This window comes from Elephas maximus, chromosome 3 (assembly GCF_024166365.1).
Source record: "Elephas maximus indicus isolate mEleMax1 chromosome 3, mEleMax1 primary haplotype, whole genome shotgun sequence".
NCBI lineage: Eukaryota > Metazoa > Chordata > Mammalia > Proboscidea > Elephantidae > Elephas > Elephas maximus.
In genome coordinates, this window is record NC_064821.1 from 6,642,078 (window position 1) to 6,664,617 (window position 22,540).

General features: G+C 54.7%; 2 protein-coding genes across 2 annotated transcripts; one reads left to right on the forward strand and one right to left on the reverse strand.

Moving 5' to 3' along the window:
• The first annotated feature begins 2,038 nt into the window (after positions 1–2,038).
• On the forward strand, positions 2,039–6,815 carry GIPC3 (GIPC PDZ domain containing family member 3). The gene is made up of 6 exons (XM_049876403.1): positions 2,039–2,321; positions 3,278–3,463; positions 3,600–3,780; positions 5,953–6,065; positions 6,359–6,440; positions 6,576–6,815. The coding sequence occupies exons 1-6, from the start codon at positions 2,049–2,051 to the stop codon at positions 6,725–6,727; spliced, it is 987 nt and encodes a 328-aa protein (XP_049732360.1). The 5' UTR covers positions 2,039–2,048; the 3' UTR covers positions 6,728–6,815.
• A 3,023-nt stretch (positions 6,816–9,838) lies between these two features.
• On the reverse strand, positions 9,839–22,448 carry TBXA2R (thromboxane A2 receptor). The gene is made up of 3 exons (XM_049876400.1): positions 21,889–22,448; positions 14,603–15,471; positions 9,839–11,491 (listed from the first exon to the last, which is right to left on the reverse strand). Exons 2-3 carry the CDS (start codon positions 15,386–15,388, stop codon positions 11,246–11,248), a joined length of 1,032 nt encoding a protein of 343 aa, XP_049732357.1. The 5' UTR covers positions 15,389–15,471; positions 21,889–22,448; the 3' UTR covers positions 9,839–11,245.
• Positions 22,449–22,540: the final 92 nt, after the last annotated feature.

Below are 22,540 nucleotides of genomic sequence, written 5' to 3' on the forward strand. Positions count from 1 at the left end.
AGCCAAATAATAGATTGGTCTATAAAATGAACAATAACACCTGTGAGGAATGTGCTCCTTAGACCATCAATTATAGGACCAAACAAATCAACCAGACGGGCAACATTTGCCCAAAAGCAAAGAGGAGAAGTCAAGGAGGGGCAGGGGAAATGGAGGGATGGAAATGGGGAGAGTGCTGACACGTTTTGGGGACAGCAACCAATGTCACGGGACAATTTGTGTATGAATTGTTGAATGGGAAACCAATTTGCTGTTAACTTTCACCTAAATCACAATAAAATGTTAAAAAAAAACACAAACCTATGAAGCAGTTCTACTCTGTCACAGGGGTCGATATGAGTCAGAGTCGACTCACTAGCACACAACAACAACAACAACAATCCTTTAACGGCCACTTCCCATTCTCCTATCTCCCCAGCCCCTGAAAACCACCAATGTAGTTTCTGGCTAATAATTTGCCTGCTCTGGGTATTCCCTAAGTAAGATCATTCAGTAAGTGGCCTTCTGTGTCTGGCTTCTTTCACTCAGCGTGATGTTTTCAAGGTTCTTCGACGATGTAGCGTGTATCAGCCAGTCATTTGTTTTTATGGCTGAATAACACCCAACTATATGGAAGGACCACACTGTGTTCATCCATTTACCTGTTGAGGGACACTTGGGTTGTTTTTGCCTTTTGGCTGTTGTGAATAGTGTTGCAGTGAACACTGGTGTCTAAGTATCTGTCTGAGTCCCTGCTTTCAAGTCTCTTGGCCATATGCCTGGGAGTGGAATTGCTGGGTCAGATGGTAACTCTAAAGGAGCCCTGGTGACAATGACAGTTAAGCACTCAACTGGCCATTAAAAGATTGGCAGTTCGAATCCATCCAGTAGTTTCGAGGGAGAAAGATCTGCTGCCATAAAGATGACCGCCTAGGAGACCCTACAGGGCAGTTCTACTCTGTCGCATGGGCTCCCGGCGAGCACAACAGTGGTGGCTCTATGTTTAACTGTTTGAAGACCGGCCACGCTGTTTCCCACAGCAGCTGCACCATTTTACAACCCCACCAGCAATGGACAAGGGTTCCAATTTCTCTGACCCAGGAGATTCTTACAGATGACTCCCCATGCCCAGAGCTTCATTTCTTCCTTTGTAACCAGGGATTCATTCATTCCCTCAACAAAGCTCGACTAAGTGCCCACTGTTGGCTGGACACCATGCACTGGACAGCAGGGACCAAAATAGACCAACACCCCTGGCCTGGAGTTGCTGACACTCTAGTGGGGGAGACCTTCAGGACACAAGGCAAAAAAGGAAAACATCTGATAAGTTAAGATGGTGCCAAGTGCTAGGGAGAAAACAAAGCCATGGAGTGAGATGGGGTGGGGAGTGAAAGGAGACAACATTTGAGGAGAGTCAGGATGCCAGGCGGGACATCTGAGGGAAGGGCATTCCAGACAGAGGGAACAGTGTGTGCAAAGGCCCTGAGGCAGGACCTTTTTCTGGTGAGTGGGAGGAACAGGAGGAGACCTGTGTGGCTGGAGCCTAGTGGTGGGGAGCAGGAAGAGGAGGAGGGAGGACAGGGCAGGTTGTGCAGGGTCCTGTGGGCTGCCAGGAGGACTTGGGCTTCCCTCCCTCCCGCCAAAGGTGGGAGTCCTGGAGGGCTCGGGAGCCCAGGAGGAGAGAATCTGCTCTAGTCCTAGCCGGGTCACCGTCCCTGCCCATCTCCCACGGTCGTTGGAGAATTCCGTGCGTGAGCGCTCGGGCAGGACCCTGCCTGGCACAGAGCGAGCGTCCTTATTCTTGATTCTTGTTATTCCAGGTGGGCACCAGGCCCTCGCAGACCGCCCGGCGTCCCCTGGGAGGGCACAGCTGGCCCTGGCAGGGCCCGGACACCTGGGGCCCGCGCCCCCCTCCAGCGCCCGCGGTGTCGCCTTCCCGGGCAGCTCGGGTTCCCGGATCCCCTTACCGGGGCGGCTCGGCTGTCCAGCCCTGGGCCGGGGGAGGGGAGGCTGCAGGAAGCGGCGGATCCGGCGGCGGCGGTGGCGCGGGCGGCCGAGCTGCGCCGGCCATGGAGAGCGCCGTGGCCCGCGAGGCCCGGGGGGCCGAAGCCCCGAGCCCGCCCTCGCCCTCACCCTCGCCTTCGCCCTCGCTCTCGCCCTCGCCCGCGCCCTCCGAGCCCCCGGCCGCGCCCCTCGCCCCGGCCGCGCCCCGAGCCCGCCCTCGCCTCGTCTTCCGCACGCAGCTGGCGCACGGCAGCCCGACGGGCAAAATTGAGGGCTTCACCAACGTCCGCGAGCTCTACGCCAAGATCGCCGAGGCCTTCGGCATCGCGCCCACAGAGGTGAGGACCCCCGACCCCATCCCTGGAAACCCAGCCTGGCAGACCAGGGATGAGAGAGGCGGCTGGGCCCCCAGACAGGGCGCCCTGTACTCAGATAGTGACCCCGGATTCCTGAGTGGAGGGGCCCGGTCATCAGGTCTTAGAGACGCATCTCTCAGATCCGGGGTGCGCACACCACAAGGGCCCCTTCGCCCTCCCTGAACAAAGGAGGAGCACGTCTTAGGGGAGCAGATCCCACTCCTCCCCACCGGAAAGCGCCTCGTGGTTCCTGGGCGCGGCTGGGGACTGGGGTTCGAGGCCACCCCCTTACAGATGCGAAGACAGGCCCGGGTCAGGGCCGGGCTGCGGAGAGGGATTTTCCCAGCCCAGGTTTCATGCGCCTTGCAGCCCCCAGGGGGCGCCAGCAAATCCAGCTCTGGCTGAGAAAGGTGGGCTGGTTGTGTAAGGGCACCAAAGAGTTAAACCTGGAAATCCGGGGGTGAAGGTGCGAGAGAGGGTCTCTTCAGGAGCCCCAGTCTTTTTCTCATGCCTCCACCCCACTCTGGGGAGGTCCCACATCTGCCTTTTCACTTGGGCTTGGATCCTGGTAGGAGTCCCTGGATGGTGCAAATGGTTAAGTGCTCAACTGTTCGCCAGAAGGTTGGCTGTTCGAACCCACCCAGAGGTGCCTTGGAAGAAAGGCCTGGCTATCTGCTTCCAAAAGGTCACAGCCTTGCAAATCCTATGGAGCACTTCGACTCTGCACAAATGGGGTCATCATAAGTCCAACAAATTAATGGCAACTTTTTTTTTTTTTTGGTTGGGGTCCTGGTGGGGTTACCTAGGCTAGCTTTGTGTGTCTCTGAGCCTCGGTTTCCCTCTCAGGCCCCCGGGGCCATCACCTGGGTTGCTCTGGGCAGATGGGGTGGCTGAATGGGGGAGGAGCACTGTTGTTAATTCCCCCCGCTTGGGGACAGATTTTGTTCTGCACCCTCAACAGCCACAAAGTGGACATGCAGAAACTCCTGGGTGGTCAGATCGGGCTGGAGGACTTCATCTTTGCCCACGTACGGGGTGAGACCAAGGAGGTAGAGGTCACCAAGACAGAGGATGCGCTGGGGCTGACCATCACGGACAACGGGGCCGGCTATGCCTTCATCAAGGTAGTTGGGTGATTCTTTCCAGGTGCTTGGTGACCTGGGGTGAGCCATTGCCCTCCTCTGGGTCTAAGGGGCTCAGAGCTCCTGGGACCCAAGAGGGTGGCTGGGTCCCCCTGTGAGTGACTCTGGGTCCCCACAGAGAATCAAAGAGGGCAGCATCATCAACCGCATCGAGGCTGTGTGTGTGGGTGACAGCATCGAGGCCATCAACGACCACTCCATCGTCGGCTGCCGCCACTACGAAGTGGCCAAGATGCTGCGGGAACTGCCCAAGTCCCAGCCCTTCACCCTGCGCCTGGTGCAGCCCAAGAGAGCCTTCGGTGAGGGCCACCTGGGGCCCTGGGCCAGGCTGGTGCCCGTGGAGTGGGGAGCTCTCCCAGAAGTGGGCTCTATGGATGCCTGGGACAGGGGAGGGTGAGGGGATGAGACAGGATGGAAAGTTCTAGATGTCTCTGGTGACGTGGGAGGGGAGGGGGCTTCTGGCACTGTAGCAGAAACAGGTAGGTAGTTTCTTGATTGCTCTAGCGTCAGTCCTGGGAGGGGAGAGGAGGTCTTGGAAGAGTAACATAGGATCCAGAGTTGTCTAGATTCACTTCATAAAGTGACTGGACGCTTTTAAAGCAGTGCCTTGAGGTTATGGTGAGAGTGAGTTCTAGAGGGTGTTTTTTGTTTTTCAAAGACAGTTCCAGAATGATGCTTTTCAAAGAGGCTTTCTGTGACTTGGTTGTCTTAGTTGCCTAGTGCATCTGGAACAGAAATGCCAAAAGTGGATGGCTTCAACAAACAAAAATTTATTTTCTCACAGTTTAGGAGGCTAGAAGTCTGAATTCAGAGTGCTGGCTCTAGGCGAAGGCTTTGTCTGTCGACTCTGGAGGAAGGTCCTTGTCTCTTCGGCCTCTGCTTCCTGGTTCCTTGGCGAGCTCCATGTGTCTTGGCACCTATCTTACCCCATCTCTCCTCTGCTTGCTTGTTTAATCTCTTTATAGGGTCGCTATGAGTCAGAAGGAAACCCCGGTGGCGTAGTGGTTAAGTGCTACGGCTGCTAACCAAAGGGTCAGCAGTTCAAATCTGCCAGGCGCTCCTTGGAAACTCTATGGGGCAGTTCTACTCTGTCCTTATAGGGTTGCTATGAGTTGAAATCAACTCCATGGCACTGGGTTTGGTTTTTGTTTATGAGTCGGAAAAGTCAGAAATGACTGAATGCAATGGGTTTTTTTTTTTATGTCTGAAAAGACATTGACTCAAAATACACAGTACACTAATCCTGTCTCATTAACATAACAAAGACGGCCCATTCCCAAATGGGATTATAACCACAGGCATAACCCAAACCGAACCCACTGCTGTTGGAGTTGATTCCGACCGTAGTGACCCTATAGAACAGAACAGAACTGCCCCATAGGCTTCCACGTCTGTAAATATTTCCAGAAGCAGACTACCACATTTTTCTCCCTCTGAGTGGCTGGTGGCTTGGAACCGCAGACCTTTTGGTTAGCAGTCAAGCGCTTTAACCACTGTACCACCAGGGCTTAGGATTTACGGCACGTGTTTTGGGAGGACAGATTTCAATCCATAACATTGGTCCACGGATAAGGAGCTGGCTCTAGGGTAGGATTTGTCCACTTCAGCACGACTGACGCTTTGGACTAGATAAATCGTTGTTCTAGAGGGCTGTCCTGTGTACTGTAAGGTGCTGAGCAGAGTCCCTGGCCTCTACTCACCAGATGCCAGTAGCACCACGCCCCTCCCCAGCTGTGACAAGCAAAAATGTCTACAGACACTTCCAATGTCCCCGGGGGACAAAATTGCCCCCGGGGGACAAAATTGCCCCCAGTCAGGAACCTCTGTTCTAGAATGTTTATCATCCTTCTTAGTAGCTGACTTTTTTTTTACAGCAAGACTTTCTCAATGAAGGAAGCAGGGTGTTAATTTACGTTCTGGCACAAGGTCCTTTTCTCCTTCGTGGGCTGTCCCATTGAGTAGTACTATTCTAGAGCAAGAGGGTCTAGAAGTACCCTGGCCCAGCTGGAGGGAGATCTCAGGGAGGATGGGACAGGGTAGCGTGCTAGATGTGCCCTATAGCATGGCAGGGAACTCTGAGAGCCACGCCTGTACGTTAGGAAGGGCGTGTTCTAGAGCAAGACCTCTTCCAGGTTGACCCTCTGGTCACATGGGGGTATCTGAAGCAGTCCCTCTAGAGCAAATCTTTTTGAAAGGGTGGGGGGGTTGATTTGGGAAAGCATCCTGGGTGAGGTAGAATTGGGATGGTGATTCTAGACCCGTTCTGTTACAAGGGCTCGTTCTGGACACATGAACTGCTTTCCTGGGGGCAGGAATTGTGGTTTCTCAAGCAGGATCCCTGAAGATTCACCCCATGGACGTAAGGGGTCTTTGAAGGAGAAGAAGATTCTAGAAAGGCTCAGCTGGTGGCTCCCAGTGTTTACAAGGATTTAGATCCATCCAGATCACGTGCCCCCTTCTGTCTCCTCTAGATATGATCGGTCAGAGGGGCCGGAGCAGTAAATGCCCCATGGAAGCGAAGGTGACCAGTGGGAGGGAGACCCTGCGCCTTCGTTCCGGGGGGGCTGCCACAGTGGAGGAGGTGGTAAGTGAAGGGGAGAAAGGTCTTTAGGGACTCTTACATCTACAGTTCTTCTGTTGCTGACTCAGGGTGTGTCAGGACTTGGGTAAGGCCCTCCCCTTCTCTGAGCCTCAGTTTCCCTGCCTGCAAAATGAGTCCAACTTGTGAGGCAGGACAGTAATGGTAGACCAGAAGCATTTAGTGATGTGAGGTCCCAAACTTCTCTTATCTAAAGGGTGAAGGGGGGTCAGAGAGGGTTCTGGACTGGAGGGGTCAAAGGCTTCAGACCCTTATGCTTTGCTCCCCTGCTCCCCCAGCCCAGTGAATTTGAGGAGGAAGCATCCCGGAAGGTCGACGACCTGCTGGAGAGCTACATGGGCATTCGGGACCCTGAGCTGGGTAAGGGGCCAGGGTAAGCTGGGTGGACCCTGGGGGGAGGGTAGTCCATGGGGTGGATGCAGGGGTCCCAGCGGGAAGTTGGAGCCCAGGGAGCACCCTCACCTCCTTCCCCTTCCCCTCACGCTCTGCCTACAGCTTCCACCATGGTGGAGACCTCCAAGAAGACAGTGAGTGTTCAGGAGTTTGCACACCATTTAGACTCCGTCTTGGGAGAGTTCGGGTTCCCGGACGAGTTCGTGGTGGAGGTGTGGGCCGCCATCGACGAGGCCAGGGAGGCTTGTGGCTAGCCTGCCCCAGAGGCCCGTGTAGCACCAGCCCAGAGCCCACCCCCCTGTCCCAGCCCTCCTGGTCAGCTCCTGAAGCCCAGCCTTGCTCCAGAACCCAGCCCAGATCTGAGACCCAGCCCTGCTCTAGGACCCACTCCCGTTCTGAGACCCAACCCAGCTCCAGAACCCAGCCCAGTTTTAAAACCCAGACCTTCTCTGGATCCCAGGACAATTCTGAAGCTAAGCCTGGTTCTAGAACCCAGACCAGCTCTGAGACCAAGCCCACATTTGAGGCTAAGCCATGCTCTAGAGCCCAGGCCAGCTTTGAAACCAGGTCTAGCTCTGAGACCAGGCCCTGTTCTAGAACCCAGCCCAGTTCTGAGAACAAGCCCAGCTCCAGCTTTGAGACCAAGCCCATCTCTAAAACCCAGCCCAGCTCTGAGACCAAGCCCATCTCTAAAACCCAGCCCAGCTCTGAGACCAAGCCCATTTCTAGAACCCAATCCAGCTCTGAGACCGAACCTTGCTCTAGAGCCCAGGCCAGCTCCGAGCCTAAGCCCACCTCTAGAATCCAGCCAAGCTCTGACATCAAGCCAAGTTTTGGAACTCAGACAAGTTTTAAGACCCAGCCTAGCTCCAAGACCAATCCAAGTTCCGAAACTCAGCCCAGCTGTAAGAACAAACCCTGCCATAAAACTCGAACCAACTCTGGAACTCAAGACAGCTCCATGACACACCTGAATTTGGACACTAGCTCAGGGACAGCAGCTAGTTCTGGAAGCCAGGTGAGATTCAAGAAGCAGCCCCGTTCCAGGACTCAAGCCAGCTCAGGATCCAGAGACGGCTCCCCAACACAACCCTATTCCAGAACTCAGAAAAGCTCAGGAACTCAGACCGACTTTGCAGCCCAGTCTATATCCAAATCCCAGCCCTACTCTAAAACCCAGCTGCAGACAAATACCCACCCCTATCCTGGGGTCCAGTCCAGCTCCAGCGATGAGTCCAGCTCTGAGACTGAGCCAAGCTCTAGGACCCAGCCTGGTGCTCCAACTAGGGCCATCTCCAGAATTCCGATCAGCTCTGGAACCCCAACCATCTGTGAAGCAAGACCCAGCTCCAGAACTCAGCTTGACAGTGAGCCTCACTCTTCCTGCAAAACACAAACCAGCTCTAGAATGCAGTTTAGCTCTGGGACCCAGACCAACTTCAAGGCCTGGCCGAGCACCAGAACTCAGTCCAGCTCCGGAATTCAGTTCAGCTCTGGAGCACAGCTTAGCCCAGGAACCCAGACTGACTCTGAAATTTCACCCAGCTCCAAAACACAGTCACCTGCTGAGACTCAGCCAAGTTCCAGGATCCAACTTAACCCTGAGCTTCAGTCTAGTCCTGGAACTCAGACCAGTGCAGTAACAGACTTAAGCTCCACAACCCTGTCTAGCTCTGAGAACAGGTCCAGCTCCAGGGCCCAGTCCCACCTAGGAGCTCAACAAACCTCTGGGGCTCAGGTCATCCCTAAAACACTGCCAAGTTCTAAATACCAGCTCCAGGCCACAACCCAAGCCAGCCCAGGTATTTGGCCAGACTCTGGGATGCAGACTAGCTCTAGAACCCAGCCTAGCTCTGGGACCCAGATAACTTCAGGAATTCAGCCCACCTCCAGAATTCAGTTTAACTCTAAAACTAAGACCAGCTCTGGGACACAGCTCAACTCTGAGGTCCAGCCCACCTCTGGGATCCAACTCAGCTCCGAGGTCTCAGACAGCTCCAGAACGCAGCCCAGCTCCAAAACACAGTTCAGTTCTAGAATGCAGTTCAGCTCTGGGACCCAGCCCAGCTCTGGAACCCAGCCCAGTTCTAGAACCCAGCTCAGCTCCGGAACCCAGCCCAGCTCCAGAACTCAGTTCAGTTCCAGGATTCAGTTCAACTCTGAGACCCAGCCGGGCTCTGGGACCCAGCTCAGTTCCAGGACCCAGCCCAGCTCCAGGCCCCAGCCTAGCTCTGGGACCCAGCTCAGCTCTGAGGTCCAGCCCAGCTCTAGGACCCAGCCCAGCTCTGGGACCCAGCTCAGTTCCAGGACCCAGCCCAGCTCTGGGACCCAGCTCAATTCCAGGATTCAGTTCAGCTCTGAGACCCAGCCAGGCTCTGTGACCCAGCTTGGGTCTGCAACCCAGCCCAGTTCAAGAATTCGGTCCAGACCTGGAGCCCATCTTCGTTCCGGAACCCAGCCTGTTTCTGGAACCCAACTAAGCTCCAAAACCCAGACCAGCTCAAGAATCCAGCTCAGCTCCAGAAATGTCATGCGCCCACAGACCCCTGGCCTTGACCCTAATACCCAGCCTGACCCCAAGCCCCCGCCTCCACCTCGGTCCCCAAGCCCACCCCCCAGAGACCCATCTCCAGCCCCCAGCAAAACCCCAAGGCCTCTGCCTCAGCCCCATGATCTGGTACATGAAACCCAGGCCAGCCTGGGCCCAGCCCAACACCTATCGGCCTCCCACCTGGCCCCGACACCACAGGCCTCCACCATGCCCCAGAAGCCCGCCCTTTCTCCCAAGCCCCAGTTAGGACCCCAGAAGTTCCCATCTGCTATATCTGCTGCTCCTGGTTCTTTTCCTAGGGACCCCCTGAGTTCCCAGTCCCCCAAGCCCCCAGCTCAGGGACCTGCCCCCTCCTCCATGCCCCAGGAGCCAGTGCCTGGTCTGCAGGACTCAGAGTCCCTCCTCCATCGTGACAGGCCATAGCTTGGGTGTGACATCATTTTGGCCTCTTTAGAAAAGTGGCCCCCATCTCCCTCCTGACCCTTCCGGCCTGGGTTCCCCAGAAACAGGTGACCTCATTCCCCTAGTGAGCAAGAGAAGGGTGGAAACGGGGGCTTTGGTTTCATCTGGGCCTGGCCCAGAGAGGTGTAAGTGGATCCCAGGTCTGTGGAAGGAAAGAGGGGGGCAGAGGCAGGGGAATGGGGGCCGGAAGCGGCTCCTTCCTCATGTACCTCGAGGGCTGGTGGTGAATAAAGGCACCTTCCAACCTTGTGGCTAAGTGTGTCCTTTGTGGGAGAACTTGGGGGACAGGGATCAGGGTCTGGGGTGCTGGGTGGAAATATGATGCCAACATCCAATGCTTATTAAATGCCTACTATGTGCTGAGCACTTTATTCAATGTCAGATGTCTGCAAGCTCACTATCTGGATGTACAAGCTACTCAACAGATGCTCCATTTGTCTACCAGGGCAATATTAATTGAGCACCTACTACGTGCCAGCTGCTTTATTAAATACCAGATGTGCAAGCCCATGGTCTGAACGTACAAGATGCCTGATAGAAACCCAGCCACCCACCCATGCGGTCAATAGTGAGCACCTGCTATGTGCCAGGTGCTGCTCAAGACACTGGGGCACCTGAAATGCTGTGGAGATAATATATGAATGAATGAATGAACCAACAATAAACTTCTGAGGGATATGAGCCACAGCTGGGGTGGAGGAAGCAGCTGCTTCACCCCGTGGTCTCATGCATAATCTCTCCCTCTCTTTTTTTCAACCCAAAATGGGTTTAATCATAGAACCTCCCCGTAAGGGTTGTTGGGAGAATTCAAGGAGCGAGGACTTGCAAAGTGCTCAGTGAACAGTCAGTAACAAGGTGGGGAGAGAAGCTAGATGCAGCGCCACCCTCTCCTTGCTTCCCCAGACCCCAGTCCTGCTCTGGGCTGTATCGTCCGCCGTGGTTGGGTGTATGCAAACCCCAAGGCTGAAAATTTCCCGACCCAAAGCTGGGGGCAGACAGATATTTTGGCAAGAAAGGGGGTGCCCTCCCCATTTACATTCAGTTTTTTTCTAGACGACCTTCTCAAATTGGGGTTTCTGGGGGTGCCAACTGTACCCCAGCAAGGAGGTTATTTTCTCCTTCGAGAGATTTCTGGAAGGTGAGGACTTGCTCGCCCAGGGCCTTAACCAAACCAAAGCCAGTTGCTGTTGATTCCAACTCATAGCAACTCTAAAGGACAGAGTAGAACTGCCCTGTAGGGTTTCCTTGGCTGTAAATCTTTAGAGAAGCAGACTGCCAGATCTTTCTCCCTCAGAGCAGTTGGTGGGTTCAAACCGCCGACCTTCCGGTTAGCAGTGAGCACTTAACCATTGTGCCACCGGCGCTCCTTAACCTGAGCCTTACGAGTTTAATTTTCTCCAGAACCTTCTCCCCGGACACATACACCCTTCCTGGGGCTGGGAGCTCAGAGATGTGAGGGGGCTCAGAAATGGGAGGTGAGGCTTAGAGGAGGGGAGGGGACTCAGAACTGGGAGGGGCTGAGGGAGGGCAGAGGCTTTGTATAGGTGGATCAGGAAGGAGTTGGGGTCCCCAGGTCTGACAGAAATCAGTCCACAGTGCTGGCTCCAGCTCTCCATCTGCCCCAGCACCCCCAGCTCCTGAAACATCAGCTCAGGCAGAGGGAACCATCAGGGAGGACAGCGTTTAACGGGGGACATGCTGGCAGAGCCACTCTGTCTGGCTGTTCTTCCAGAGCCACCACCGATGTCCACTCCAAGGTCTACTGCAGCACGGGTCCCTGGGAGAGCTGGGGCCGCAGCGACAGCGGCCTGGGCCGGGTGCTGAGGCGCGGCTGGAGCCGCCGGATCACAGCGCGGCGGAAGAGGATGTACACCCAGGGGTCCAGGATCTGGTTCCAAGTGGCCACACGCAGATAGATGAGCAGCTGTTTCTCCACGGCTCGGGGCAGCTGTCCAGCCGGGCTCATGAGAGGTGGGGTCCGCAGCACCGTCTGTGCGATGAAGACCTGCCGAGGGACAAGGGACAGAGTGGTTAGCCAGGACCAGTCCTGCCTCCCAGCCCGGCCCTTTCCCCTTGGTGGCACAGCACCCGGTGAGCCCCTGAGTTAGAGTCTCCCGGCCTTGCTGTGTGACCTCAGGAGGGTTGACTGACCTTTCTGAGTTTCCCTTAATGTGTGCATAAATGGCACACTCCCTTTAAACCTTAAACCAAAACTATCCCCTGAAGTCTTCTTAAAACCAAACAACGGTTGAGCTTAACTAGTAAAGAATGTCTGCCTTGGGCACTGTGCTTTTTTCAGGAAGTATCTCTAAGGAATCAAACTGATAACAGCAACTTGAGTGGTCAGATAGGAAGCTTAGAGGGTAGTGAGTTTATGTTAATGTGGGAGAAACAATTCGGAAGAATGTAATCAATGTCACTGAATTGTCCATGGAGAAATTGTTGAATTGGTGCCTGTTCTGCTGTGTATATTCTCATCATCAACAACAAAAATAAATTAAAAAAAAAAATAGCGCACTCTTTCTGCTCTTCTCCTGAAATCGTTCAATATGGTGACGTTACTGTCGTAAAACAAACAAAAACAACCAAACCAGCTGCTGTTGAGTCAAGTCTGACTCATGGCGACCTCCCGTGTTACGGAATGGAATCGAGCTTCCTTTCTAGGGTTTTCCAGGCTGTAGTCCTTGTGGAGAAACCCTGGTGGTGAAGCAGTTAAGAACTCGACTGCTAACCAAAAAGTTGGCAGTTCAAATCTACCAGCTGCTCCTTGGAGACCTTAGGGGGCAGTTCTGCTTCGTCCTACAGAGTCACTAGGAGTTGGAATGGACTAGATAGCTCCTTCTTTATGGAAGGATCCCTGGTGGCACAGTGGTTAAGTGCTCACCTGCTAACTGAAAGGTCAGCAGTCTGAACCCACAGGCCATTCTGAGGGAGGAAGACACGACAGTCTGCTTCCCTAAAGACTTACAGCCTTGGAAACCCTGTAGGGCAGTTCTATGCTGTCCTTTAGAGTCACTACGAGTCGGAATTGACTAGACAGCGATAAGTTTTTAAATGTTTATGGAAGCAGGCTGCCGGGATTTTCTTCTGCGGTACCACTGGGTGGGTTCGAACCACCAAACTTTCGATAGTAAAAAAAGCTGAGTGCAAACTATTTGCGCTACCCAGGGACCTTAGGAATCACTGTTACCGCCACTGTTCTTATTACACCTGGTGTGTTCATTTATTTTCTTTAAGAAAAAAAAAAAAAAAAGATTTCCTGAGCACCACCTACTGTGTGCCAGGCGATGCTGGGGACACATGAGCGCCTAAGACAGAGCCAGCTCCGACCCTCCCAGGCTCACAGTCATCGGGGAGGTGCGTATATGACCAGGTTGTTAGGGCACAGTGACTGGAGCTGTGATGGCGGCCGCCCAGGTGCTGCCAGTGCCCACACCACCGGGGAAGGTAACTGGAGACTAATCGGGGTTTCCCAGGGGAGTTCAGAGGGAGCGTCTGTGGTCTTTGGTCTGAAAGCCATGGATAGGGAAAGATCGTAGAGTAGGGGTTGGTCCTCCACCTGTTTTTTTTTTTTTTTGCTAAGAGTGGTCTTACATTTGAATAGTTAGAGAAAAATGAAAAGCAGTACAATATTCTGTGAGCCGTGAAATGACATGAATTCAAATTTCAGGGTCTAAAAGTTTTTATTGGCACACAGTCATTTTTTGGGGGGGTGTTTGTTTGCTACCAATGTTCTATGTGTAAAGCGCTGGGGAAAAAAAGGCGTATACTATCTTGTGACCCTTGAAAAGATATGAATTCAAATTTCAGGATCCATAAATAAGATTTTACTGGCATACAGCTGTGCTCGTTTGATTACGCATGTCCCTGGCAGCTTTCGCTCTGCGATGATGGGGTTAAGTGGCCCGGCTGGCCTGCAAAGCCCAAAATATTTCCTCTCTGCCCTTGACCGACAGTTTAACGACCGACCCTAGGTCCTGAGCAGGCCCAGTCTACAGGCAGGAGACTGAGGCCAGTGTGTGCACATGCGCTAGTCTGTGGGGTGGAGGAGTCAGGGCCTCGCTCAGCCCTGAGCATCCCTACAGGCAGAGGGACCGGCAGCCTGCAAGGGGAGGGTGGTTACAGGATGGTGCTTCTGGCTGAGAAACGAGTTATCCTCCTGGTCTTCCGGGGTCCCTCCCAGTCCTGGTCTCATAGAGCTCAAGGCGCTTCCATATTCGTGTCTTATTATTATTATTTATTGGGTACACGACATGTGCCAAGTCCTATCCACCCACTTCCCCCTCCTCTGCCTCCACCTGGCCCAGCTCATAATCCCCCACCTGGACCAATTCAGTCGCCTCCGCCCTCGTCCCTGACTCCCACCCGAGCCCCCACAGGCTGTTCTCCCCGCAGCAGCCAGAGGGCGCCTGTGAGCACCTGAGTCAGGGCCCCCACTTCCCATGGGGGAAAACTCTTAAGTCCTCCCCGTGGCCCAGCACCACCTGTCCTGTCCCCTCTCTGCCCTCCCCTCCTCCTCCCTCCCCTTAGCTCACTCAGCTTCTTTGCACCTGCTGTTTCTTTTGCCTGGGAGGCTCAGGGCCCATTTACCCATCTCTAGGTATGCCAAGGTGGGAGAAGCCTCCTGTAGAGCCCCCACTGGTGAACTCCTACACAGCCTTCGATGCCCCAGCTCAAATATCCCCTCCTTGAAAAAACTTTTCCTGACTTATCTCACTCCCAACTCAGGGATTATTATTAAGGTATTCCCCTCCTTTTTTTTTTTTTTTTTCTCCTTATCCGAGGTTTCAGTTACCTGCAGTCAACTGAGGTCTGAAAATGTTAAATGAGTGGCACGATGAAATCTCGTGCAGTCCCACTCCATCCCATTCGGGATGTGAATCATCCCTTTGCCCAGCGTGTCCATGCTGATGCTTCCGGCCGGTTAATCTCTTACTGTGCCGAATTTCGAAATTAAACTTTATCATAGGTATGTATGATAGGACAACACAGTATATACAGGGGGGTTTGGTACTATCTGTGGTTTCAGACATCCACTGGGGGTCTTAGGATGCATCCCCTGCTGAGTGGGGACTGCTGTATCACTACAACTGTTACTATGGCTGCTACAACTTACCAGCAGTGGCATCCAGCAGACAGTGGCCACCACCATGATGCCCAGGAGCTGAGCCATCATCTCAACCTCACAGTCCCGGGGGCGCTGCTGGGCGGCCTCCTGCCCGTGGTAGACGCGGCACAGCGTGGCCACACTGACCGTGTTGAGCAGGAAGGACAGTCCGACCGAAAGGCTGCCGAGCAGCACAAACAGCAGACCGAAGGCCATGTCGCCCGGCTCTGCCCCCAGCGTGAGGAAGCACCAGGAGCCGGGGTACTGCATGGTGTAGCGACCCATGCCCAGCAGCGGCAGCAGGCCCACCGCCAGTGCGGTGGCCCACACCAGCCCCACCGTGGCCCAGGCGCGGCGCTGCGAGGAGGTGGCTGGGCGGGAGAAGGGCCGCGTGATGCCGAGGTATCGCTCCGAGGCCATGGCAGCGCCCAGCAGCAGCGGGCACAGGCCGAAGAAGACCATGGCCACGCCCATGAAGTGGCAGAGGCGGCAGCTGGGGTCCACCGCGTGCCAGTCAAAGAGGATGGCGTGCTGGGACACCACGATGGCCCCGGTGGTCAGCAGTCCCAGGAAGTCCGTGAGGACCAGGCCACAAAGGAAGGTGAGGAAGGAGGAGCGGGTGTGCGAGCTGCCCTGCCACGCGCCGGCCAGCACGCTCAGGGCCAGCAGGTTGGAGGCCAGGCCCACCAGGCAGAAGGAGGCGGCGAACCAGGGCGAGGCGATCAGGCGCCGCTCCTCCAGTGTGATGTTCGTCGGCCGGAAGCAGGGCCCCAGAGAGCTGTTATTGGGCCACATGGCGTTGGAGCCAGCTGGGGATGGTTACTACTCCATCTGGCTGATGTTCCAGGAGGGATGAACTAGCAGTGGCTCAGGTACACCTGGGAGGCAGAGAGAGGTTTTGCCAGTGGTTTGGTGAACTCCTACATAGCCTTCAATACCCCAGCTCAAATACCCCCTTTTTGAAGAAGGCTTCCCTGACTTACCTCACTTCCCACTTGGGTTGTATTATTACTAATACCACAACTACCATTGCTGTTACTACTACTACTTCTCCTACTGTGACACTCTCCAGCTCTGTCTCGCCCCAGACTCAATGTCCTTCAGGGACTAGGACCAAGTTTCTCTCCTCTGAGGCCCCTGGGGAACACCAGGAAGTATTTGCTGGGTCCCAGAGAAGGGCCAAAATGGATGTCAGAAGAGACTATGAAACTTTCGCTTGAATGTTGAACAGCTAAAGCAAATGGAAGAAACGAAGTAAAACAGCTGATCAGAAGATTCTAAAGGGCGGCTCGAGAAGGCAAAGTAAAGTATTATAATGAGATGTGCAAAGAGCTGGAGATAGAAAACCAAAAGGGAAGAACATGCTCGGCGTTTCTCAAGCTGAAAGAACTGAAGAAAAAATTCAAGCCTCGAGTTGCAGTCCTTATACCAAAAAGAACTGGTCAACGTTCAACCATTTCAAGAGGTGGCATATGATCAGGAACCGATGGTACTGAAGGAAGAAGTCCAAGCTGCTCTGAAGGCATTGGCGAAAAACAAGGCTCCATGAATTGATGGAATATCAATGGAGATGTTTCAACAAATGGATGCAGCGTTGGAAGTGCTCACTCGTCTATGCCAAGAAACTTGGAAGACAGTTACCTGGCCAGCCAGCTGGAAGAGATCCATATTTATGCCTATTCCTAAGAAAGGTGATCCAACCAAATGCGGAAATTGCAGAACAATATCATAAATATCACACACAAATAAAACTTTGCAGAAGATCATTCACAAACGGCTACAGCAGTATATCGACAGGGAACTGCCAGGAATTCAGACCGGTTTCAGAAGAGGACATGGAACCAGGGATATCACTGCTGATGTCAGATGGATCCTGGCTGAAAGCAGAGAATACCAGAAGGATGTTTACCTGTGTTTTATTGACTATGCAAGGGCATTCGACTGTGTGGATCATAACAAATTATGGACAACGCTGCGAAGAATGGGAATTCCAGAACACTTAATTGTGCTCATGAGGAACCTTTACACAGATCAAGAGGCAGTTGTTCAGACAGAATAAGGGGATACTGATTGGTTTAAAGTCAGGAAAGGTGTGCATCAGGGCTGTATCCTTTCACATACCTATTCAATCCATATGCTGAGCAGATAATCCAGGAAGCTGGACTATATGAAGAATGGGGCATCAGTACTGGAGGAAGACTCATTAACAACCTGCGTTATGCAGATGACACAACATTTCTTGCTGACAGTGAAGAGGACTTGAAGCACTTACTAATGAAGATCAGAGACCACAGCCCTCAGTATGGATTACACCTCAACATAAAGAAAACGAAAATCCTCACAGCTGGACCAATGAGCAACATCATGATAAACGGAGAAAAGATTAAAGTTGTCAAGGATTTCATTTTACTTGGATCCACAATCAACAGCCAGGGAAGCAGCAGTCAAGAAATCAAACCACGCATTGCCTTGGGCAAATCTGCTGCAAAGGACCTCTTTAAAGTGTTGAAGAGCAAAGATGTCACCTTGAGGACTAAGGTGCACTTGACCCAAGCCATGGTGTTTTCAGTTGCCTCATATGTATGTGAAAGCTAAGAATTGCTGCCTTTGAGTTGTGGTGTTGGCGAAGAATATTGACTATACCATGGACTGCCAAAAGAACGAACAAATCTGTCTTTGAAGTACAACCAGAATGCTCCTTAGAAGCAAGGATGACGAGACTACATCTCACATACTTTGGACATGTTGTGAGGAGGGATCAGTCCCTGGAGAAGGACATCATGCTTGGCAAATAGAGGGTCAGCAAAAAAGAGGAAGATCCTCAACGAGATGGACTGACACAGTGGCTGCAACGATGGACTCAAGCATGAAAATGAGTTGCGAGGACGGCACAGGACCGGGCAGTGCTTCATTCTGCTGTACATCAGGTCGCTATGAGTCAGAACAGATCAGACGGCGGCTAACAACAGAGAAGGGCTGCGGAGGCCGGGGTTTGTACTCCAGCCCAGGCACTCACTGTGCGACCCCAGGGGAGTGGCTTTTCTCCCCGAGCCTCAGTTTCCCCATCTGTCACCCAGTATTAGTCGACTGCAGTATTCAGAATAGATTTCACTAGTCAAATTCTGGCATCCAGGGCAAGTCTGGTGTGGGAGGGCAGCTGGTTGTCAGCCAAGGGTCACCAGCTCCGGAGCCAGGGCATAGGGCAGGATTTTTCCAGAATGCATGTGGGGGAGGCTCGACCCCATTGCTGCCTTAGTGGGATTCCAAGTGTTGTTCATTGCCTTTCAGTTGCCTCATGTGCATGTGAAAGCTAAGAATCCATGCCTTTGAATTGTGGTGTTGGCGAAGAATATTGAATATACCGTGGACTGCCAAAAGAACGAACAAATCTGTCTTTGAAGTACAACCAGAATGCTCCTTAGAAGCTAGGATGACGAGACTGCATCTCACATACTTTGGACATGTTGTGAGGAGGGATCAGTCCCTGGAGAAGAACATTATGCTTGGTGAAGTAGGGGATCAGCAAAAAAGAGGAAGATCCTCAACGAGATGGACTGACACAGTAGCTCCAACAATGGGCTCAAGCATAAAAAGGAATTGCGAGGATGGCACAGGGGATTATGTGGGTTCTTTTTCCCGTTTCTGTGGCCTCTAGCTTTTATAAAAAGTAATAAGCCCTGAAACCCAGTTCCATTTTGGGAATCAAAAAACCCCCAGCTTATCTGGAATGCTGGGTTCCCTAGGAATGGGTTATAAACAGCATGGGGAAGGACCGGTTCCCGGCGCGGGACTGGAGGAGAAAGCCAGAGAGACGCTTGGCTGGATGGCCTCACGTGGATGAATCGGCAGTACCATGGCACCAAGGCCAGATGTGATGAAATAGACTAAAAATAAAGCAAGGCCATTCAATAAACAGCCCCAATTCTCAAAAAGGACACACCCTGGCGGACCTCAAAGTCCAGAGAGAGGCAGAAACTTATGCAAGGTCACCCAGGAGGCTGGGTCTGGAACCCTGCTCCCCTGCCCCTTGCTCTGGGCACAAAGCACAAGCCATCTCTGGCTCCGCAGTGAGGGTGCAGTTGGGGGAGGGAATGGAGGAGGGCCGCATGGGGCATTGAAGGCTGTGTAGGAGTTTGCCTGGGCCAGGCAGTGAAAGCTGGTAGGTACTACTTTTATCCTTATTTTGCAGAGGGGGTAAACTGAGGCACAGAGTGGTTAAGTAACTTGCCCAAGGCGACCAAACCCAGCAGGAATTGAGCTGACATTTAAACTCAGGCCGAGTTACATATAAATATACATTTATTATTCTCGATAGCTGTGGAGTCACTTCCGACTCACAGCGAACCCATGGGTTACGGAGCAGGATTTTCTTGGCTGTAATCTTGACAGAAGCCCGTCACCATCGAGCCAGTCAATTCTGACTCATGGCAAACCCATGTGTGTCAGAGTAGAACTGCACTCCGTCGGGTTTTCGGGGGTTGCTATTTTGGAAGCAGATTGCCAGGCCTTTCTTCTGAGGTCCCCCTGGGTGAGTTCGAACCACCAATCTTCAGGTTAGCATTCAATCGCAAACAGTTCGTGTCACCCACAGACCCTATAAATATGCATAAATACTTGAAAAGCACGCTAGGGATTGAATGGCTGCTGGAAAGCAGATGTGGGCTGTAATTATACGAATTTTCTTTAGGAACAGAATGGAAGTTTGTAAAAAGTCAGTCCGTCTAGATTTGAATCCTACCTGGCTTGGTCACTTAGCTGCCCAATGACCTTGGACTGAAGTCCTTGCTCTAAGCCTCAGTTTCCCTGCTTGTAAAATGGGGACGAGGGTGGGAAGGAGCTAATCCAGCCTTGAGCATGCAGTAGGTGCTCAGTGGAAGCCGTTGGTAGCCTTGGAAGTGAATGTGTGTGTGGCTGCCAGTCCTCACTCCCCATCTCGTTAACTGGTGCCTTGGCAGAGCCTCCTGTTAAACCTCATAAATTAACTAGCTCCTGACAGCAGTAGTGAGCTTCCCTCCCAGGCCAAGAGCCAACGCCACAGTAGACTTAGTGGGAGCAGGGCCTCAGGTGGACAAACTGAGGCTCAGAGAGTCAGGGTGAGGGATCTGCCCTGGGGAGGGGGGTTTGGCCCAAGACTCTAGGGCAGCAACATTCTCTTTGCAGCTTCAGATTTGGCACTTGAATTCCTCCTGGGACAGTGAGCTCCCTCCCTAGCAGGCTGGCATGAGATGGTTCTGAACATTCCTGTAGGCTCAGTTGAGTCTGCGGCCATTGCCCCAGTCCTGGCCTCCCAAATCTCATGGGCCTTTCTGCCCCCCACCCTTATGCACCAGGGGACCCCCACACAGGGTTCCCTCATGACCCCCGTGCCTAGGGACAAACCCATAACCCAGAGCCCTTGGCCAGGGGGAGGCTGGAAGCTGGCACTGAATCTTCTGGCCACAGCTGGCAGTTTCCAGTCCCCCCAGCGGGTACAGGTGATAGCAGCCGTGTTAAATTCCATAGGCAGAGGGCCGGTCAGGGGACCTGGCACGGTCTCCCCTACTCCCACGTTGGCCAGGAGCGCCAGTGCGGCCTCCACCAGTGGGGACTATTCTCTCCTCAGACCGAGTTCTGGCAGCAGCACTGTGAGGCCCCAGAACTATCACCTCCCTCTCTGTGCCGAAGGCAGGCGTGGACGCCGGATTCCGCCCAAGGACCAGGAGGTATGGACTTGGAGGACCCAGGGTTCTGGCATTCTAACGGTCCCAGTTCTGGAATCCTGCAGCCTCCAGGTTTTAGAATTCCAAGGGGCTGGAACTTTGACGATGGGAGGGGGCTTCTGGAATTCGGCTGGAGGAATTGCCGCCTCAGGTACTAGCTCTGGAGGACGGGGACTCAGCTCTCCCTCGTCCAGGCACTGTCCTTGATCAGGGACCAAAGCGCAGGGTGTAGGGGGGGCCCTGGGACCAGCCTGGGCCCCCTCATGCCACCCAGGATGGAATGTGTGCTTTGGTTTCCAAGAATCGGCCCCTCCTCCACCTGATGCTCCCCCATCATCACCCACCCCCCCTCAGGCGTCAATTCGTGATCCCCCTATCTGTCATGAAGTCTCATCTTTGACGCGACACCCCACTGTGGCTTTTCTGTCTGCCTGTCCCCAGGCCTGGGCCCGCCCAGCCTCCCCTAGTGGCGAATCTGCCTCAGACAAGCCTGGATTTGAGGCTCGGGTCTGCCATGGCGGAGGAGCAGGGGGCTGGGGGCTGCCGAGCCTCAGCTTTCCCCTTTGGGCTGCTCCATCCAGGCCTGCCTCACTCCTGTTCCTGAGCCTGTGCCCCACTGTGGCCTGCCTGGGGGCCTCCCTGCTCTGGGCTGTGGGGCAGCCAGGCGGGGCACCGAAAGCTCTCAGTGGCCTCAGCAGGCCCTGGCTCCTCAGCCTCTGTTTCCCATGTTCCTTCAGTCCCCTGACAGTGGGCCAGGTGAACTCGGACACCTGTTGACCTGACACCATGGGGACCATGTCAGTCCCCCGGCCAGGAGAGGCCCAACACCTGATGTTGGCCCGTGGTTGTGGACCCCCCATGCCCGTACACACACACACAGGACACATACCAGACCCACGGAGACACTGTCAGTCCCCAGGCCACCCATCTCCCTGCCTCACAGGCAGCTGGAGGGCTTGGCTTCTGTGAACTTTTCCTGTTGGTGACACCATCCCCACCCCTAACCCCAGGGGTGCACAGTGGGGGCGCCAGCCTTGGGCCCCATGCATGCGGTCCCCTTGGTGACTCAGTTTCCTCATCTGCTAAATGGGCACCCTCCTAGCGCTCATCGTGGCTCTGCTGGGGGCGCCACATGAGGGGGTGGGTGGGAGAAGAGGAGACAGGCCCAGCCTGTGAGGCCTGGGTTCATGGTGGATGCAAGAGTCCCTGTGAACTGGCCAGAGCTGGCCAATACACAGACACAGACAGACACACGGACACACAGGATAGACATAACACACACAGACATACAAGGACAGACACACAGACATACACAGACACAGGCACACAGGACAGACAGAGACACAGCTCCCCATGCAGGGTGGGTGCTCACCACCACACCCAAAACCCAACACATTCCCGCCCTCGCTCCGGCAAAGACCCGGAAACCGGCCCCACGATCTCCCCTCGGCAGCAGGACCACAGCTCCCTCCCGGGCATCCACATCCCGACACCCAGCACCTGGCCGCGCTACCGCCCACCGGGACGCACCCCGGGCCACCCAGAGTGCCTCCCCGCCCCCCCCGCCTCCCACGTCCCCTCGAGAGCCGGCCTCACCTGGCGATGGGAACGTTTCGGGGTCCTGGCGGACGTGGGGGTGCCGAGGCCGGGTGTGGGAGGATCCCAGAGAGCAGGCTGCCCCCGGGGAAACCGAGTCACGGCCGGGGCGGGCGCCGCCACGCCTCTGCGGGCTCGGCTGGCGGGCGCGGCGGCAGGGGAAGCTGGGTGGGGGCGGGGGCCCGCGGGCCGGGGTCCAGGAGGAGGGGAGGTCCCCGGGCCTGCAGGGGCTTCCCGGGCTAAAAATGGTCTGGGGCGGGGGATCCTCTCAGCCGCCCGCTGCTCTGTTGCTCTGTCCTTGTCTCGGTGCCTCTCCTTCTGTCTCTGTGTCTCTCCTTCTGTCTCTGTCTCTAGCCAGCACCTCCCCCTCCCAGCGCCGGCCACGCCCCCAGGCCCGGGCCTGGCCGATTGGGGTCAGCTGCCGCCCCTAGCCTGGCCGGGGGGGACCCCCGGGGTTGCTGGAGGAGGGGGCGCCTGCGGGCCACAGGGGACAGGGCACAGTGCCCGGGGGTCGCCTCCTCCCTGCTCCGGGCCCCGCCCCCGGTTCTGTCCGCCGCCGCCGCCAGGCCCCAATTATTCACGGCCTGGGCAGCACCCAAGCCCCGGAGTGGGTGGGGCGGGTGTGGGCCGGGTGGGGTCAGCTCCCACTGGG